At 41.3% G+C, this 21,929-nt stretch overlaps 1 protein-coding gene across 1 annotated transcript; it reads left to right on the top strand.

Annotated features, from left to right (window-relative positions):
* The first annotated feature begins 2,219 nt into the window (after positions 1-2,219).
* Positions 2,220-3,928, top strand: LOC125229350. Its single transcript, XM_048134171.1, has 3 exons — positions 2,220-2,746; positions 2,847-3,006; positions 3,811-3,928. The coding sequence occupies exons 1-3, from the start codon at positions 2,344-2,346 to the stop codon at positions 3,926-3,928; spliced, it is 681 nt and encodes a 226-aa protein (XP_047990128.1). The 5' UTR covers positions 2,220-2,343.
* The last annotated feature ends 18,001 nt before the right edge of the window (positions 3,929-21,929 follow it).

Below are 21,929 nucleotides of genomic sequence, written 5' to 3'. Positions count from 1 at the left end.
CCTCTTTGCCTGGTTTGGGCAAGTATGTTACCTTTACTAACCTCCATGCACGTGGTACATGTCCGAAGGCAATACACGCTTTGTACAGTCTACTCAAGTGGGGTATAAGTACGTTAGCGCCTTCTCGTAGTAGTATGGGGTAGATTCCATCTGGCCCCGGGGCTTTATATGGCTGAAATGTCGATAATGCCCATTGTATTTTGTTGTGGTCTACTACCTTTTTCGACGTGTCCCAATTATGCCTGGTCGTGCGAGTGCACTGTTCCGTAACACTAATTGGTTCATCGTCTGGTACACTCTGATTTATTATCGAGCCTGGAAAATGTGTGGCACACATCACCTTGAGGGTCTCTAGCCCCGTTTCAGTCATTCCACCATCACTCCTTCTAATAGAGGTGAGTGGGACTGACTTCGTTGTGGCTAGTGCCTTCGTGAGTCTCATGCCTTCCGGAATGGAACCGATTTGATCGCAGTGGTTTTTCCACGCTTTCCTTTTCGCTTTCCTCACTGCCTTGCTATACTATGTGAGTTTTCGCGCGTAGAGCTCAAAATCATTACTTCTTTTGGCATCGTTGAAGACAGCCCTAGTTTCTTTCCTGAGTTTTGCTATCTCCGGATTCCACCAGGGTACCTTCTTCGCCAGGATTTTCTTTTCCGGGCAGTTATTTGTCCAAGCCGTATGGACGGCTTGCCCTATTTTGTCAGCTTCAAGTTCTATGTCAATAATAGAGTTTAGCTTACCATTGGGGTTTCCCAGGTCCGCCTTAAGGTCATCCTTGAACGATAACCAGTTGGTATTCCTGGGATTCCGTTTTAGTATAACTTCTACTTTGATTTTAGTGGTATACCTAAAGCATATATATCTATGGTCCGATAAAGAAATCTCCCCAGAGACATGCCATGAACTAACTTTATTACTTGCGTTGTTGGACGCTAGCGTTATATCAATGACCTCACCTCGCCTAGCATTGACGAATGTCGGCTCATTGCCTTTATTTAAGAGTTGTAGTGAAGAGCTTACCAGGAATTCCAGTACCTTCTCTCCTCTTCTGTTGACATCCGAGCTTCCCCAGATGACGTGGTGTGCGTTCGCATCGCAGCCGATGATCAGGTCAGTGTTCGCCCGGCTGCCGTAGTCAGCAAGATCCCGCAGTTGTGTGGTGATGGGATCCGCCGCCTCGTAGGGAAGGTAGGCTGATGAGATGACTAGTGCCTTACCCCCCTTTATTCAGGATCTTGACCGTGGTCAGATCCCTGGAACAGAAAGCATTTAGAAGCATAGCATCAATGCCGGTTTTAACATAAATACATGTCCTCATATTACTCTCGGGGCAGATATACAGTATCGTCCCGCCAGTACCATTTAAGCCTCTTATCTCTCCCTTGTAAATATATGGTTCTTGAATAAGAGCAATGTCGAACTTGTCGCTTTTTAGCTGCCTAGCCAGAAGGGCAGTGGCGGCCTTATTGTGTTGTAAGTTTATTTGTACACACCTTAGCCCCTCCATTACGGCGGTTAGTGTTTGGCGGTGCTGAGATCAGCGGCCGCCTCCTGGACCGTGTTGTCGCAGGACATGGGCGAAGTGGTGCCCTCCAGGTAGAGTTCCTCCAGACCGCGCAGGTCCTCCGAGCCCGCCACCGATAGGATCGGTGACGACTCTCGGGTCCAGCGCAGCCCGGCGAAACTCTCCCCGACTAGCACCACTTCCCCCGCCTCTGACCGGTCCCGAGCCACCTCCGCAGGAGCGCCAGGCCAGGCGGCGCGTCCCGCTCCGGGTCCTCCCCCGTCGCCGCCCCCGCGGCGCCCGCAGCCTCATCGGCCACCGAGTCCCCCTCCCCCCCGTCCGCGCCGGGCTCCACCCCAGCCTCTTCATGCTCACGCTCCTTCCCCGTCTCCAGGAGCTTGAAGTGGCTGGTGTCGAGCCCCGAGTGAAGAACGTAGCCGGCCTCCCTGATGACGTCAGCTGACACCTGGTCCATCAGAACGATGCGCCTGGTGTTCAGCTCCGACATCACGGTGTCGACCACCTTCCACTCGTCGGTGCGGAGTTTAGGGTTGCGCCTCTGCATCACCCGCAGAGCCAGCGACACGTCCTGGCTGCCATCGATCGCCGTACGCCAGGCCATCTTGACCGGCTTCGGCAGATCTTTAGCAGCCACGACTTTCAGGCGCCGCCCGCCGATCTCTCCTCTTCCGATCACCGAGCGGAACCATCCCACTGCGTCGCTTCCTCCGCAGGTGATGTGAAGCGCACCCCCCGTGACAGCACCTAGTGTGATGTCGGGCATAGGATCGGCCGCCTCGTCCAAAGCTACGAGCAGGACGCTCACTATGGCCGACCTATGCTCCAACATCACCTTTTCCCCAGGAAAGGCCACTGGGACGATAGCCATCTTCTCGCTCGCCGCTACCTCAGCAAACGTCCCCCCACCCTCGTTCGCTTGTGGTCGCCAGCGAGCAGAGAAGAGTCGCCACTGGCCCCCAGTGACCTCTTGTTAGGCTGCCTCCCCGCCCCACTAGTGGAGGGTCCGGCCCCCACTTGCGCGTCCCTATTCTCCCGCGCCTTCGCACGCCTCTTCTTCCTCCTGGTTGGGGCTACTCCTCCACCCGACTGCGCATCCGCACCCTGGGGTGCAGTAGCGTCGTCTATGGCGCCCGGAGCCGCCCCACCAGAATTTGGAAGCGGTGCGTCCCTCCCGCAGTTGGCCGTTGCTCCGCGGCCAATCCCCCCAGCACCAGCGCTAGTCGGCTCCCCGAGGGGTGCTTGCTTTGCGTCCCCACTCTTCAACCCTAAGGGAAGAGACGGGTTGGTGCTGTTGGGATGGCCAGCTCCGCCGTGGCCCCTACGCTTCGCCCCCGTCCTTGCGGACGTCCACGTGTTGCCGCTGCCAACGCTCGTGGATCTGTCACAGACAGCCCCACTATTCGCTGGTGCAGCAACCTTTGCGCTATGCGCCTTCGCCTCATCCCGTACGGGTACGGCGTCCCCTCCCCCGTCGTTATAGGTACATTAGTATCCATACAAACATTGAAAAATTTCAGCAAACTGGCTCCCCACCCACCACGGAGCCACACATTTGGAATGCATTGAAGCATTAGGGCTACCAAGTCTGCTATAGTAATCCAGGATGCGTTGTCTGTGAATCCGCACGGTGCCAAAACCCTGGTCAGCTCCTCAGCCGACGCAGTGAATCGTGCTCCGCCGATTACAGACCCCTACACCCCAGAGAACTAACCTTGTGGCCATCTGACTGGACACGGCAGCCGATTGATCCTAGCTGGCTAGACTAAGACCGCCCGTGTGAGATGAATATGGAGCCAAAGGAGCTTCGCCTAACAGGGATAACGACCGCAGACCCCTGCTTCGCCTAGACTCCCAGGATCTCCTTCTCCACCCGTACGGGTCCCCGCGCACGGCACAAACACGCGGGTGGCATTCTACCGCCTCCCATCCTTCTTTGTGGATGGGAAGCCCGCTGCGACATGCCACGTCATCGCCTACGGCTGATTATACGGGATATGGATCGTTGTTTGCCATCATCACCCCACCCCTACAGACTCGTCCTCATGAAGAAGTCAAGCCTATAGCGATGTCGCCATGCTGGCAAACATTGCGACCCATCTGAGGGATATGGATAGGTTGGGATTACACTAAGGGTGTTTTACAATGGTTCACTCACTTGGCCCAGTTGGAGATGCAGTCATCCGGATGACAACACCTACTTCCGGTCCTTGTGTCCGCTCCCTTGCAAAACTCGCCCTACGATGGTTCAACTGGTTGTTTCCGTTCTTACCTGTTTCTACGGTAGAACCAGGCAGTTAACAGGCAGTAACCTCGGGAAGGAGCACAACCAGTTTTGCCTCGGGGATCTCTGCAACCTGTGCTACTCCCGAGACCATCCACCATGCCAGCTACCGGACAGGTAGCTGACATAGAGACAGACCCACCGCAAGAAGCGACCGGTCGCAAATTATCACTTGCACATGGACCCGCCTCCGCCCTTGCCTTTGGTTAGTCTGTGGCCAATAGTAAGCCCATTTATAAAAAAAATAAATTGGAAGCAACTCGACTCGAAAAAAAATTATTTCAGTGGAAAATAAATGCAAAGCCACCCTGATGGTAAGCAATGTCCAAAAAACACCATCTGCGGACGATCTCCACTTTGCTGACGCTGAACAAAACGCGTAATAAAAGAACTTTTACTTACGGCACCTTAGTGCTGAACAATACGTAAAACAAGTAGCGCGTTACCGTCTATTTATACTCGTACAGCGGCCTGCATCGTCTCCGCATTACAACAAAATTGACGGAGTAATTAGGAGTCAGCGGGAAATCTAATTCTGTACATTTGTGCAAGCGCTGGTGGCCTGGCCTAGCGGTAAGAGCGTACGACTTTCAATCCGGAGGTCGCGGATTCGATCCCCAGCTCATACCAATGAGTTTTTCGGGACTTATATGCAAAATATCATTTGAATTTTGCCAGTCGCTTGTCGGTGAAGGGAAACATCGTTAGGAAACAGGACTAATCCCAATAAGGCTTAGTTACCCTTCGGGTTGAAAGGTCAGATGTCAGTCGCTTTCGTAAAACTGGTGCCTACGCCAAATCTTGGGATTTGTTGTCAAAGCGGATACTAGGCTCCCATGAGCCGTGGCAAATGCCGGGATAACGCAAGGAGGATGAATGTAAGGCCTGACTGCACGCTCATATTGGGCGTCCACCTTAACCCATCTTAAAGGCCGGCAACGCACTTCCAACACCTCTGGTGTTTCTGGTGTCCATGGGCGGCGGTGATCGCTTACCATCAGGCGACCTGTCTGCTCGTTTGCCTCCTATCCCATAAAAAAATACTGTTAAAAAATCCTCATCCTCTTCCTCCTGAAGCATACCTACACACGTCCGTTCGCAAACAAATCCTCGGAAACTGCCGCGACTGGCCGCCGCGGCTACGTTCTCAAAACACCCGCTGTCGGCGTCGTCCAGCGTCTTCTGTCAGACGCTACTGTAACAGAGACGGCCTATTGGTGAAGGGCATCCATACATTTAAACCATACTTTGATTCAATATCTTTTTATATTTTTAGGAGCTAAATAACAAGCGTTCACTCTCAATCGCTGCTTCTATCTGAATGCCCCCGTCAAGTATTCGTTCTCCTTGACGTTTATCTATTATTCTCAATTCAAATCGGGGACTGCCAGTCAGCAAACATCAAAATGCTGTAAAAGGTTTCATTCCGTATGTGAATCCTCTTACACTACACGCCGCGGGCGGCGGGTGAAAACGACCGTGGCCTTACGCCGTGGCTTGCGTGGGCGACGGTCCCGCGATGATCGCGCGACGGCGATGCGACGCATACGAAATCAAACCTTATCGATATGGAAGTATGAGACGCGACGGCCGCGCGACCGTCGCCCACGCAAGACACGGCGTTACTGTCGGAGCGGAGCGTTTATTGGGGCGTGCAGCGGAGCGGGCGAGCGTGCGTTCACCCTATGCAGCGTCGACTCAGGACAATTGTATGAGCTTCAATTGTTTGATATGCACGCCGCAAACCCGCACCGCTGCACGCTCAATATGAGCGGGCACTAACGCCTTACGGCTCAGCCACGACATTGGTCTAAGCGCGACAGCGGTGAGCGGCGGCCATACATTGGAGCGTGACACAGCGATGGGACTTTTCATTCGTACGTATGGCTGCCGCTCACCGCTGCCGCGCTTAGACCAATGTCGTGGCTGGGCCGTTACAGTGTCACACGGGCGTATTCTGGGTTTATTAAAAGATTATGAATTAGATTTGGATAGTTGTCACATCCTATAATTATAATCTGAATATGGCTGACACAAAAATTGGCCTTCAGTATAGATATTCGGAAGTGATTCATCATTATTTTGATGGTTAAAATCATATTGCTATAAAAACTACGGTTATATTAAATAAATCAAACTCTTGTTAAACATTTCATTTCAATCGTCGCTCCAAATATTTATATTCAAAACCTCAAACGGCTAGAACTTTCGCCAAGAAAAACACTCCAATAACAGGAAATAAAGCCAGTTTCTAATTTCTCGGCGGAATCAAATGTTTTTCCAAATCTCGCTTTCATTGTTCCTTAGCCCTCTTCATATCTTTGCACGTGTGGTAAAACAAACTCCTCTTTGGTAAAGGAAAATAGACGTAACTGTTCGAAGGAGGATCATATGTACGGTCAGCCAAGAAAGTGGTTTACCACTTTTCGACTCTACTTAAAACACATAAGGTCGAAAAGTGGTAAACCACTTTTTTGGCTGACTGTACATATGTGGGTACCTAGCTTACGCCACAGTTGCTTACGCTTCGTAAGCGTATCGTAGCTAGCTTTCTCTATCGCTCTTCTGTAGTGGCGACAGAGCAAGACTACGCTTCGATCGCCCACGTAGTGTCAACGAATGTCACTGCGGCTGGGAAGGCGGCGGGCGTTAATTTCTTTGTACTTTAGTGGGATTAAGGTGCAAAATTTCTGTACTATTTCTCCTTCTCTGAGGGCTAGGGTGTTATAAATACAGTGTGTATTTTTGTTATTACCGCATATTTAAAGAGTTATTAGTACATATAAGGCCCACAGTACATATTTTCATATGATTTTATTACAAAAATACTACTTTTATTTTTTTCATACAAGATAATTCAGCACGCAATGTATTGCTACTTTAATTTATATTTGTTCAATACGTCATACCACAGTATAAGGACGACTCAGTACTTAGTTAATCTCCGGCTGCGGCGACGCGAAAGGTACCGAAAGGTGCGTTCGAAAGCACGTGGTTGAACAAAATTACTATCAATGTTACTCGACATCGTCCAAAGTAAGGTTGTTACTTAATACTATTCACTATAAGTATTAGTATATAATAATACCACATTATATCAGTCAGAAAACACAAAAAATATCATCATGCATATTATTCTTATCCACGTTTAATCAAATCCGCTTGCATGTGCTGCGTACGTACACGACGCGCTTGTGTGCACCGCGCGGCGTACGTTTGTTACAAGATTGAACTATTACTGGTTTTATACTGTGGTCATACTTAGCTGACTTGATGTAAGGACTGTCAATTAGTTCTGCGTCTTCCAGATGTCAAATGGACACTGAACACATTGCTGCTCAATTTTTTTTTATTAATTACGCACTGGTAGTTAGGACCAAACTTATAACTTACTTGTTGTGGGTTCTAATGTTAATACAGTCAGCAGCAGAAGTTCCGTAGCGGGCAAGGTGTTCACAATGATCCTAACACGCTCTTATTGTCTTAAAAATAAGATCGTGTCAAGTTCATTTTGAACACCTTGCCCGCTACGCAACTTCTGCTGCTGACTGTACAACCAATTTTTGAATTTTTCCCCTCACTAGCTCGGAAACACGTGTTTTGTCCTTTAATACCAGCGGGTAAAAACGCATTTTATCCACTAGTGGGTAAAGTAATTTGACCTTGAATAAAGTCAAAATAACTGCTTTAAAATTGATAAAAGTAGGTGAATCTAGTAATAAAGATGATTTACCACCTGTGGAACTGCTGGAAGCAGTGAATAACGCATTTTTTTGCGTTGTAGTTTCCTCGCCATAGTGAGGGGAAAAGTTTTGTGTTACACTCGGGTGCAAATGTATTTTACTACTCGTGTGTTAAAAAACTCGCAAGTTCAGGATTCTATTCTCGAACCACTCGCTTCGCTCGTGGTTCAACCATACAATCCTTTCACTTGCTCGTTTTTCAATTCCACACTCGGCGTTAAAATACAACTTTGCCCCCTTGTATAACAAATAACTATTAAAATGTAATGTATTCCATTTATGTTTCAATAAAATAAAGAACATTATATTAATTGCTGTTTATTGTCGGACATGTAACGTCGGAATGGTTTTTCGATACAGGCGGAGTATTGAAATGCTCATTTGCATACGCGTTTGCGTTGTATGGAGCCGATTTTTATATTTTAATGGAAATCTGGACTGGGAGCCATTTTTATGTACATTTTAAAACTTCATTGCATTTTTAATATTTGTGCATTGCTGAAAAGCTTTCTATCAATGTAATGTATTATATTTACTAGCTTTTGCCCGCGGCTTTGCTCGCGTAAAATTGTGGGGGGGAGGGGGGGTAGAAAGAGACGGACAGTAGCCTATGTCACTCGCCATCCCTTCAACTATCTCCACCTAAAAAATCACGTCAATTCGTTGCCCCGTTTTGACGTGAAAGACGGACAAACAAACAGACACATACACTTTCCCATTTATAATATTAGTATGGATTAGTATGGATTTATTATTTATGTGAAATTGGCGGAAGTATGGGGAGGCATTTGTCCAGCAGTGGGACACACATTAGATTTATCAGAAAAATAATTATTATATTTACATACAATCCATCTATCTGTATTACATTTTAGGCAGCAAGTTTTCATCATACAAGCCCTTCATCCCAGTCTATTTATGTAATGGTTTTTCTGCATCTTCTGGGCGAGCTCACTCCATCGTAGGCCACGTCTTTGCCTTTGGCTAGTCTGTGGTCAAAAGTATAAATATTAAATATTCATAATAAAAATAAATAAAAAAAAACACTGAACATCAATATGCCATACCATATTTGAGAAGAATATATTACATTAGCTAATCTAATGTCTCCTCTATTTGACTTATAATTTTTAAAATATATCTAAATATCTACTAAATTGCTTAAAACCACGTCAATTATACAGCTAATTTCTCTGATTTCACAACATTATTTTTGTGAGTAAAGTATTTATTTTACTTAGATACATTTTCTCTCAACTACCTTCAAAGTAAGGAAAGTGCCTTCGAAGCACGGGAAAACTTCGTACAGTGCCGCGTCGCACAGCACTACAAGCAAAAAACGCACGAGTCATAGGGCCCACCTATTATGAGCACCTACCCGCTGACATAAAAAATGAAAAAAAATGAGGAAAGGTTCGGACGAAGACTGAAGAACCTTCTGTTGGAAAAGGAACTATACTCGGTAAAAGAATACATGCAAATAATAAAATAAATTATGGACGATTTTTCTTAGACATTAATGATTTTCTATTATAATTTTAATATTGACATTGATATGTACTAATTATAGTACTACAACTTTACTCTTACATTTTCCGTAATTTATTTTTTATTATTTCTCATTATTCATTATTCTATATTGTATTATTGACATTGGTTATTTTTGATTTGTACTATGTAGTACTAAACCTGTATTTATTTTATTTTTACCAATATGACATTTTAATATTTTTTTGTTCACACTACTTTTTTCCATTTTTAATTGTAATTTTAATTTTATTATTTCTTTTGTAACGATCGTTATACGAATAGTAATATAAGCTGAAATGTAAATTTTAATTGTGTGAAATTTGTATAAACAAGATAAATAAACTAAACTAAACTAAACTACCTCCTGGACTATATGACCTGGATATAGTAGTACCAGTGTAGTTTTAATATACCTTAAATTTTGCATAAAAGTGCCGAGGATTATTTACATGCAGACTTTTAGGCAATTTGACGCGAATGCTGCGCTTTCAACAAGTTGCCGTTTTTATGGAGATGACTTTAAACGAGGAGTTTTTCAATACTGCTTTCATGACCTTTTTAGGTGTTTTGCAGTTGTAGAGAATGCTTTTTGGTGTTATAATTTTAAGTTTTTTTTTTTAATTAAAATAAGGATTTTATTATTAAGGGTTTATTTACTTAAATAAGATATTTGTTACAGTTATACAAACAAGAGCATAATTATGGATTTTACTTTATGAAAGTATTTAAAGTCTTATTAAAGATTTGTTGGAACAGATACCGGCAAAATTATAGGTGTCAGTTGAAATTTGAAGTGTTTACCAAAAATAACATACATACATACATACATACATTCACGCCTGTATCCCATAAAGGGGTAGGCAGAACACATGAAACTACTAAAGCTTCAGTGCCACTTTTGGCAAATAAGGGGTTGAAAGAAAACGAAACTGTGACATTGCAGTGACAGGTTGCCAGCCTCTCGCCTACGCCACAATTTAACCCATATCCCATAGTCGCCTTCTACGACACCCACGGGAAGAAAGGGGGTGGTGAAATTCTTAACCCGTCACCACACAGGAACCACCAAAAATAATGATGGTGTTATTATTACATATATTTAGGTTTTCTTTTAGTGCTAAGAATCAATCACTTTATTTTATAATTGAATATTTTAGAGTAACTGTGGTTAACGCTGTACACAATGGGAAACATTGGTCAGATTTCGCCTGTCAGGGTCCAAATCAAATTCTTGTAAGTTGATTTATTTCGTCTCATAACCACACACCAATGCATTGATACTTTGTATTCATTTCGACCATGTACGTGCGTCGTGCATCTTACCAAATAAAAGTATGAAGTTTGAAATGTGTTTGACTATACTAAGTATCTGATTCTGTAGGTATCTTTGTAAATACCTTGACTGCAATACCAGTATCGTTACGAGCCACAATGCTGTCTGGCCGACCATTTAATGAAATCGGTCATTACTGGAAGTGCCCGTAACCTATCGCGCTGGATAAGATAAAGGGCATTTTTGTCGAGTCTATATCCTCAGGGGTGGCTCTGTTTTTATAATACTTATTGAAATTAACTTGTCCGTGTGGTTACGTATTAAGAAATGTACCAACCCCTTTCTACCCGTGGGTGTTGTAGCTTTCAATGCTCTGGAGTTTTTTGGGGACCTTAAAGACAATTCGATTGTTCAGTCATGAAAGTTTAGTGCTAACGACTATTTGGTGGTCGAACACCACGAAAGTGAGGCCAAGACCATCGCCGCATGTACAGTCAACCAATTAGAATCATAGGCCACTCTAGAACCCTGTCGTATTGACACCGTGCTTCATTTGCTATAAAAGTCAGTTTAACTTGTAGAAAGGATTCTACAGATAGATAGATAGATAGATAAGTCATTTATTTGGCAGACTGCAAACACACACAATACAATACACAATTTAAAACACACAAATTAGGCGCAACATAAAAAAGAGACAGAACAGTAAAATACAATTGAGACAGTAAAAAATTTACAGTAAACAATAACTAAAAAGAGAAAAGAAAAAGAAAATACAAACTGTGTGCCTTGCAGTGGCCTAAAGGATTCAGACTGTACGATCAACCAATAAAATTAATTTGAATCCTAGGAAAATCTAGTATATACCCTGTCTAATTGACACCGTATCATATTTCCCATAAAAATCTTATTGTTATTTACTGTGTAAATGTTCTAGAGTGGTCGAAGCCAACGTTTCGCTCAACCCTTGCTGCTCCATCTTATCAAGAACTTTTAGTGAGTCATTTGGAACCCACATATCAGTGTAGGTGCTCCTAATGTGAACGCACAGTAGTTTAGATTACTGCACCGTTACGAGACACATTATAAAAGGATTAAAGTAATGGTTGTTTTAGTATTTGTTTATTGTAGTTATTTATTAACGGCGCCTCTTAGTCACAACTTAGTTTAAACAAAATATTTAGAGTTATACCCACTCGTACCAAGTTCTTGGGAGTAATTTCAGTAACTCAGCCGATTTACGATTGCACGTGTTATTTTAAATGTAAATCTTTTGTGAAATTACGACGAATCCTTGAACAGAAAAGGAGTATTGGCTAGGTAAAATATTATGGATTTTTTTCTTTCATAATTTATTATGTAGCTATAAGTGAAAACCTGTAATTGATTTTGTATTTTTATTGTAATTTTTAGATACATACAGCGCTGTTGGTTTTCCATGTAACAAAATAAAATAAAATAAAAAAATAAATAATTAATCGTCCATAATAGTTTTTCTTTCGTCTTTTATCTCGAAATGTCTTAAAATATTTAATTTGAATTGTTACTTTGATATATTTGCAGTCTTGGACATTGCTGACTGTCATTGTAATCTAATGCATATTTTGAGATAGCTTAGATATTACAGATTCGGATATGCATCCAAATGCCGCTAAGTTAGACTTTGTCTTCGCCAGTTTGGAAGTCTTAGGAATGAAGTTGTCAATGCAACGAAGCTAAACATCTTTGGCGTTTAATGCAAGTCCGGGAATTGTAAATTGTAAGCTTGTCATTTGCTATGTGGTCACTTTGTATTCACAGTAATGAAACTCATGTTCGTTCGAAATTATAATATACTAGCCCCGGCTTCTTCTTAAATTACTTTATGTATGAAAAATCCACTGTTTAGTTTTAAAGATGTAGGCATACATATTTACATAAGGACAGACAGACAGACAGATCTCATAGACTTTGTTTCATAGTATCAAAAAATCTATTTTTTTGAATTCTTATGACTAAAAATGTGACACTGGGCAGTACAAGGATAGGTAAATACAGACCTCAAATGAATCAGAACGACTAAAATGAAATCACCAGCAATAACATCCTCAGCCACAAATATTAGCCAAACGCATCTGCTAAATGTTAATTATGAGCGGACAGGACGCTTTGGCGCATTGATGAGATTATCCACAGCTGTAAGGCTGACTGCAGACGTGTTGATTATATTGGCACCTTGTATTGCTTTATAAGTAAAAAAGGATAACTTGGGACCGTTAATAAAACTACGTGAAGTCGTGGCGTGATGACGTGTGCCGAAACGAAACTGACAGTTAATTTTATAGCGAGTTTCGAGTGTCCGTCCACCGATTATATCGATTTTAAAATTTTCAAAATTCCATTTAGACTCCAAACTGAATATAATAATGTATGTATACTTGGTATCCGCAACATTAACAGTATTTTTAAAATCGTGGGTAATTTACCACTGAAACATTGGAATTAATGGTATTTTTCTAAGTCTGTAAGAATTCTATTTGACCGTGTTATAGCAGCCTAGAATTGATAATAATTAAATAATATTTAACATAACATAAATGTCAAGATAACGTAACCTAACCACAAAATCAAAAATTGGAAAAAACCTCCGACCGCGACGTAGTGGACTGATTTTCATGAAACATGGCTAAGAACACTCCAAAATCCCGACTTACTCAGCTTGAAAAAAAACTAAATCTAAATCGATTCATCCGGTCGGGAGCTACGATGCCACAGACAGACACATACAGACAGACAGACTGACACTTCAAAATTATAACACCCCGTCGTTTTTGCGTCGGGGGTTAAAAATCAAGTCGGCCGTCTGCGCTTGCCCTTAACCCGCGGTCTCGGAATGTTTATTCAGATGCGGCCCATCGCTAAAGAGTGGCTCGATTTACTGGAAATTAAGAGGGTTACAGCCGACATCGCACATATTTGTCAAATCTCACCTCTATTGCCAAGATAATACGAGCCACCGCACGCGTCTTCTTGAATGGCACGAGAGGGTGTCAGCCGATGGGACTAGAACAACAACGGGGGACAGAAATATCTTAGTAAAAATACTGGATAACTGCTTTTTAAGTGTGACTATTGATGAGCGACAGAAATAAATAAGAAGCTTTCATTAAGGAAAAACTGAAAAAATAACTACCCACTTTCCGAAAACATGAAAATGAAGTTTGCCAAAGGTTACTCGGTATTTCTCTATTAGTAGGTACCTACTTCTGGTAGGGTTTACTGGACTATGTTTCAATACTAGTATAGGAGCTGTCACGGCATAAGCCACAAATTATTTGACTATAAATTAAACGTTTTTGACGACGTATTTGACGACCGGTCTGGATCAGTCGGTAGTGACTGCCTGCTAAGCCGCGGTCCTGGGTTCGAATTCCGGTAAGGGCATTTATTTGTGTGATGAGCACAGATATTTGTTCCTGAGTCATGGATGTTTTCTATGTACATAAGTATGTATTTATCTATTTAAGTATGTATATCGTCGCTTAGCACCCATAGTACAAGCTTTGCTTAGTTTGGGGCTAAGTTGATCTGTGTAAGGTGTCCCCAATATTTATTTATTTATTTATTTGTCCGGCTCTGGTCTGGTCCGTCCTGTTCTCTTCTATTAGTGTTATATTTCCGGTTCACACTAGAAATATAATCAATTGGGGAACAATTTCAACTAATCGACTTATCCATACTTAATATTATAAATTGGAAAGTGTGTGTGTCTGTTTGTTTGTCCGTCTTTCACGGCCAAACGGAGCGACGAATTGTCGAATTTTTTTAAGTGGATCTCCACCGACCACACCACCACCACCACAAGTTGAAGGGATGGAGAATGACATAGGCTACTTTTTGTCTCTTTCTAACACGAGCGAAGCCGCGGTCAAAACCTAGTTTTCTACGTTTTTACGTGTCCATTGAACACGCTTGCCCTGGTCACATAAATGGCACTATAAATTAACTAAAACACACACTATAAATTAATAATTATGGCACTATAAATTAATTAATTTAAAATATGAACAACATTTCGATTAGTGGAAATTGCCTCGTGGCACCTTATATAAAGTTAACTACATCTACTAAATCAACCTGTTACTTTGTTCATTGGATTAAAATCTGAAGAATCATCCAGCGCAGTCAATAAAGATGTTTTACCATCTAAAAAAAACTCAAATTAAAAAAAACATTCTTACAAAATCCGTTTCTAACTTCAAATTTGTATGATAATATTTCGCTGACCATAAAACAGAGTAACGGGGGCCCTTTTGAATAAGAGGCCTATTCTGTATTGTCGTTTTGATTAAGCTATTTTTTTAACCTCTGACGCAAAAACGACGAAGTGTTATAAGTTTGACGTGTCTGCCTGTTTGTTTGTCTGTGTTGTGGCATCATAGCTCTCTAACGGATGGGCCGATTTAGTTTTTTTTTTGTTTGAAAGCTGAATTAGTAGGGAGTGTTCTTAGCCATGTTTGATGCAAATCGGTCCACTATGTCGGTGGTTAAAAAATATGTGGTTAGGTTATTAAGGCCCACTTGCACCAACCACTTAACTCAGGGTTAGTGGGCTGTCATCTGTCAAATTCCATATAAAATGGGGGGTTAACCCTCTACTTTCGTTCTCCTACGCTGACAGAAATGCTTTATGTGACGGGTTAAGAATTTCACCACCGCTGTGGATGTCGTAGAAGTTGACTGTGGGATTTGGGTATGGGCGATGGGCTGGCAACTTGCCTCTGTATCACAATCTCGTTTTATTTCAACCCTTTATTGAAATAAATACTCGTCGTTGCTCAACGACTACGAGTTTGCGGCGCTCGCAGTTGAGACTTTGGGTCCATGGTCAGCCGATATGAAATAATTCATGGGACCACTGTCGGCACGGTTGATCGACACCACAGGGGACCCCAGGGATGGTCTGCCAACATATCACACTTGCGATACAAAGAGGTAACGCCGCGTGTTAGGGGGTTCATGCCGCAACCCGACTTACTGGAAGGGATATTTTCTTTATAACTGGGTTATTATTTAGGTAGGTAAGTATTTTTATATTTATACAGGTATAGTTTGTTTTTTAGTTTTACTTATTCTTAGATTTAAGTTTAGTTTTAATGTTATGTTTAATCTTTTATGTTATGTTTGAATTGTGACCCCTTATTTGACATGACTCTTGTCCCAAGAGTGTCACTAAAACTTACAGTTTAATTTGTTTTGCCTATCCCGTTTGGGTTACGGGCGTGTATCTATATATCCTAGTAGCATTTTCAACACTTTAGCACTATTTTTGAGATACTTTAGCACCATTTAAAATTTCTAACTCAGAATGGGCCACATAAAGGCCCTTTGGACCCGAGTGACATCTTCTCATTAAAGTAAAAATTGCTAATGACTTTATCTCCATATTTTTGCATGAAAACGTCAGCGCTTTGCTTCTTTAAGGAAAGTGAAATGAATTTGGGATTTTTTGGGTACATACCTAGTTGATATAATGGTAACTACAAAAAAAATTAAGGGTCCTAGAGAAAAGTTGAATGACACGCCACTTTCTTCACAACTTTTACATTTTTGCCGTCAAACTCTAAAAATTGCAACTAATATTATGTTTAACTAGTTCCATTTTGTTCAGTTCCTACTATATTACTATTTCATGGAGCATTATAACATCGTTGTTCCGTTGTGTCTTTTTATTCGGCAGGTTGGACATCAGACCCAACAGACAGAAGTCTGCGTATGCGATGGTCTCATGCAGCGTATGCGGCCCGCGCACCATAGATGAACTGAAGAACAACGTACATAGTGACTGTATGTATGTAGGCACAGTAGCTGCTGGTGCCTCGTCCTCAAAGATACTAATATCATGGTTATATACTTCCTGTGGCGCTACAACCCTTTGTGGGTCTCGGCCTCCTCTACAGTGCTTTTCCATTCGCTCCGGTCCTTTGCCCCCTACCCCCAATTTGAGTACTTTCCCATTTTTCTCAGATCGCCTTCCACGCAGTCTATCGACCGTTTTCTTGGCTTGCATTGTGGTCTCTTTTGTTGGGGATTTTTCTTGGTAGCCCTCCGTAGTCGCTGTGCCTTACAGAACCTGACTATGGTCACCCGCCGCATTAGTACAGTCAACCAATTGGTACCCTAGGCCACTCTACAACCATGTCAAAATGACAAGCAGTAAGAGATTTCTTACAATCTGATTTATAACGTCACTATGACATAGTTCTATAGTGGCCTAGGGTTCCAATTGGTTGACTGTACATCATTCATGGTGGTAAGTGCCGACAGTCTCCCTGATTGATATAATCAAGGTCACATTTTAGTAAATATTTCTCTTTACCAACGTGACTTTCCCATTTAAGAATATTAGCTCACAACAATGTAATAAAGTGAGCCTAAAAAACAAAAGAAAATCAGGAACTACGCCCCCATAAACACATTTCCAGAGCAACAAGATAATTAAATCGCACCTGAAATGGCACGTCCCAATTTGGTCCAATCCCCTAAAAAGTAAGTGGATGAAGCCGCAGGCTGAATGTTGCCTTTTAGGGGTCACATTATGGGAATTATTCACGGGTACTGTTTGTGCTGTCAGTGTAAGGTTGTCTAATTGCTCAGAGATGTCGATGTCTTGGGTCTTATTAATGTTTTCGAGGCTGAAATGACGTGGCGTCGCAAATTTAATTCTTTGAACGGTATTTAAATAAAATGTGAGTTTTAATGGTCTGATATCCATCTATCAAGCCAAAATACTTTGTAAGATATCAAACATAAAACTTATTTGGAACGGTGAAAGTTGTTTGAACATACCTATTACTACGATCACTGGCGTAGCGTCGATACAACTCGATTCCCAACGGGTTCCCTATAATTCTGCAGTATCTGTAGAAGTCCATACAAAACAGATCCCAAAAACCCCTCTGGCTTTACTAATATATCTTCACGCCTCGCCACTGCTACATATAAGTATGTTTGGACCACGGGCCATGATATCTTGCCTTCAAAAACATGATCTTAGGGTTTAATACTATTTAAGGGAAATTTTTAGGGTTTTTTACTGTTAAAGCATTCGCTAAATTTTATAGTATGGGAAGTTCCATAGACCATTGATGCAACTGGCATTTAGTTTCATAAAAGGCGTCCCCATAGATAATAAAATATTATATGGCATAGTGTCGAAACTTAAAAAGATCGCAATTTGCATACATCTCGATCAGCTGTTCAAGAATTTCACGACCGGCCAGAGATTACCATCTGCCTCCGATAGTTCTACTGGGATAAAAGCACAAATCCCTAAAACACTCTTTTTTACCCTGGATATAATATATTACAGCCATCTCCATCTTTTGACACTTTCACCCCATTTGACACTCGAATGGAGCTGTCCGATGTTTGTTTTAGGACTTTTTCACTTTTTACGGTTTGTTGACCGATTTATTGGTATGGAAACTGTTGAATAATTAGTGATGGGTAAAACAGTTGTTTTTACGTTATAATTGCGTTTTGTCGGAGAATTTCATTTGTAGAACTTCCTTATTGACACATGAAGTTAGTGGATTTATGACCAATGAACATTCTGGCAGTAAATTACGTTGGTAAGCACGATTATGGATAAATGGGTATGTATGTTTATCTAGTTATGTATAATTTAAACATAAAAGGAGATAAAAAAAATATTTTGCTTCGACCATGTAAAAGACAATTAAACTCGCAACGAGTGAACGTATCCATTACATTTTTTATTAAACTGTTACTGCAACGTTAAAAATTAAAATGAGCTCCATCTTCATACAATTTACTACTAGTTAATTTACTGGAACGCGAAATAAAAATTAAAACGGAAACATTCATAAGAATAGTACCAATAAGTACTAACTGCCTTTTAAAGTCCTATACACTTATCACCTTCTTCCACCGAGCAGTAGAACATTCTATTACTTACAAAAGGACCTATATCTACAGCTCTTTATACCGTCAGTAATACTCAAACATCGTAACTCCAATACAATTTTATTAGGAATTTTGTACTTTAACCTACAATAATTAAAATTGCAAATCACTTGAATCCTTTCTAATAAAATAAGATGTTGTCACATTAACCGCCTAAATGCCGTTACCGCATTTTTCCATGGAGCGATAGAATGGTTGTCCTAGAACTAAAAGGGCGTAAGTAAGCATGAAGATTGTATGGACTTGTAGCATTTTGGTTATGATTTAAATGGTTGTGAATACACGAGGGTATCGCGTCTGTTAATTTGTTTACACTTCGCATGTTCCCTTGGAGGTCGGAAAAATATGATAACAGTACAACTTTAAATGAACGAGTATATTTATTTGCAGTTTTTATAATTATAAGGCTTTTAGACAGACGGACAGACAGACAGACACGTCAAACTTATAACACCCAACAGTTAAAAGATAGGAAAAATCTTTAAAATCGAGGTTCCGCTCTCGACTGTTTCCTCCTTCAAAACTTAATCAATCGTAATGAAAATTGAGAATCTGAATAACAATGGAATAATCTGTGTCGGACCGTTTAGTTTTTTTGGCTAATTGTTACCAATTTTGAATATCACACCCTTTTTTGCGCCATAATCAATAAGGCCGTTTTTGGAAATTTTTGATGGGCTCTAGCATCTTTAAAAATAAGAATATCAAATCGATCCCACACTGATAAAAAAAAATCTGTGTTAAAAAAATCAGTGCTCTATCTTTAAAAACCAGGGAGGAAATAGTCGAGAGCGTTTGTATGGAGAATTGACCCCTCCTGTATCGTCTTAAGTCTCATGGAAGTTAAGCAGGTTAAAATTTTACAAAATATCCCCATTATTATTCCCCTTTTATAGGCCTACCCGTGGAGTAAACATTTTACACGCATGCTTAGGCAGCCAATAAAATTTAATTATACTTCGTTTATTAGCTAGTAACCACGCGTACTAAAATTACGAGTTGAAATTATTGACACAATATCGCACGCTATGACGGAACTTGTGGGCCTATTTGAAACGTTTGAAATGTGCCTTGTGATATTGCTATTTTGGTCATGACTTTCATGATTAATAGACTTTTTTAACAGAAATCTATTTAATGACTATACGGACTATAAATTTATAATTATCTACGAGTCAATTGTCACTGAAAATAAAATACGAGTTTGTGTGTGACCGATTAATGAATAAAAAGTGACTAAACACTTACAACTGTAGTCTGTTTGGAAAGAGAATACTCGTGAAATGTATGGGGTCCAATACCACAGTATAATAAAGAGTATTATCGTACAGTATGGCCACTCCCGCTCCCCGCTGAAAGTTCCGCCCACCCCTCTCGGTTACCGCCTGTCAAGAATGCGAAAAGTCGACCTGTCATATTTCACTCATACAAGCATAGTGCACGTTACACGAGCTTAGACTGTGTGCTAGGAAGCCTAGGAACGCGACTCATTCATATAATTATTTGATCCCAGTGTCCGAGGTGCGCCAATACATTCCACGACTCTTCTCTTTCCGAACACTCTATAAGTGTATACCTATATATACCATAGATCAAGCAAACGTATCTACTTAGCGTGTCAAATGAACTCAGTGAAATCCACTGAGTTGTCCGTCTTTAATCGCAGCTTGCAGCTTTCATGCGTCAGATTTTGTAAGTTGAAGTCAACAAAAACATTAAAAATGCCTCGTTACGTGATATTTAATTACAACAACACAAAAATTATGAACACTCAGAGGCCTGAGACATATTTAAAATCACAGGCAAGTAACAACTTCAGTACAAAATCTGACACGCTCAGCCGCCATACAAATATAATATATGAACTTGTTTCTATCTAAATCTAGTTCTGTGGTTTATTCCATGGTGCTTTAGTAGTAGTATTGAAATAAGTTTTTTTGCAAAAAACATTTTTAGCACAAGCTTTTATCACTGACTGTACCTTTCTTTCATCAGTCATCTACTGCTCTCCGAGACATTTCTAAAAACCACTTCCTCGATGGGGATACGACGTTTCAACTAACACGATCTTCACTCATATTATTAAATTAAAACGGGACTTAATCGCGTAAAACTTACGTTTTATATTTAACCCGACGTTTCGGACATGACATTACGTCCGTGGTCACGGGTAGACTGGCTGGGAGTTGTATCAACATCTTCTAGCTGTACGAGTTTTTCGAACTACCCGCACTTGATTGTCATCAGTCACTTTTACGCTAGGGTTGCCACTCTGCCTACATACAACACTCACGACATCCGATGGTATGAGACGGGAAGTTTTCTCACGTTTACACTTGCTAATCACTGGATTCCACGAAGAAAAAGGAAAGGGTCAAAGAACATATCGCGGCGGTCAAAAAACGACAAATAAATAAGTCTGCGGTTGCCGAGCATTTGCTAGAGTCAGGACCGAACCACTGGATTGAACTGCATAATCCCAAAGTCCTTTCAACTGAACGTCTTTACTATAGCAGGAAAGTACGTGAAGCGATTGAAATCAGGAAACATCGTAATTTAAGGGCAAGGGATTTCATCTTCGTGGAATCCAGTGATTAGCAAGTGTAAACGTGAGAAAACTTCCCGTCTCATACCATCGGATGTCGTGAGTGTTGTATGTAGGCAGAGTGGCAACCCTAGCGTAAAAGTGACTGATGACAATCAAGTGCGGGTAGTTCGAAAAACTCGTACAGCTAGAAGATGTTGATACAACTCCCAGCCAGTCTACCCGTGACCACGGACGTAATGTCATGTCCGAAACGTCGGGTTAAATATAAAACGTAAGTTTTACGCGATTAAGTCCCGTTTTAATTTAATAATATACGACGTTTCATAACAGAGTTCCTATGACCACCTTTCTGCTCCATCATCAAATCAGCTCCATGATACCACAATATTGCATTGTCACGTAATTTACTTATGTGTGTAAAAAATCAGTTCAACCGGAAACCAGGAAGTGGGTCAAATTGTGCTTGTACGTTTTGACCCAAATTAACTAACATTAGTACTAACAAGGCAAGTTGAATAAAAACTTGTAATAAAGTAAAGCAACATCGCTAAAATACCCATTAAAAAAATCGCATGCTTTCAACTCTTTCTAAAACATGTTAAACACCACGCCACCCCCTTAAGCTCAAAATACCACCATCTCCTTCCCACCTACTAAAATAAGCGGGACATCATTAAATCCCATGCAAGCATTTTATTGCATCATAAACATGCATTTTATCATGCAAGCCCACAGATTACCCAGACACCGCATTATGAGGCATTTACTAAGTGTGTTTTCACATTATCCGATCCGATATCGGATGTAGGACCCGATGACCGAGGACGGAACCTACAATCAAAGTAGCCAGAGATCACGGATTTCCATTTACTACGATCCTGACAAACCACTTTCGCTTCACACACTTTCATAACGTTTCTCATACACGCTCGTCGGTTTCGAATACTTCGCGCCTTTTTGCAATATTTCCCCGATTTGATTAAGAAAAGTTCGCCTAGGCCTTCCACTCTTTTTTCATATACTTTCTTCGTTAATCTCCTCTCATCCATCCTCTCTACAT

Source organism: Leguminivora glycinivorella, chromosome 9 (genome assembly GCF_023078275.1).
Source record: "Leguminivora glycinivorella isolate SPB_JAAS2020 chromosome 9, LegGlyc_1.1, whole genome shotgun sequence".
NCBI classification, from domain to species: Eukaryota; Metazoa; Arthropoda; class Insecta; order Lepidoptera; family Tortricidae; genus Leguminivora; species Leguminivora glycinivorella.
This window is presented reverse-complemented; position numbering and strand designations above follow the sequence as displayed.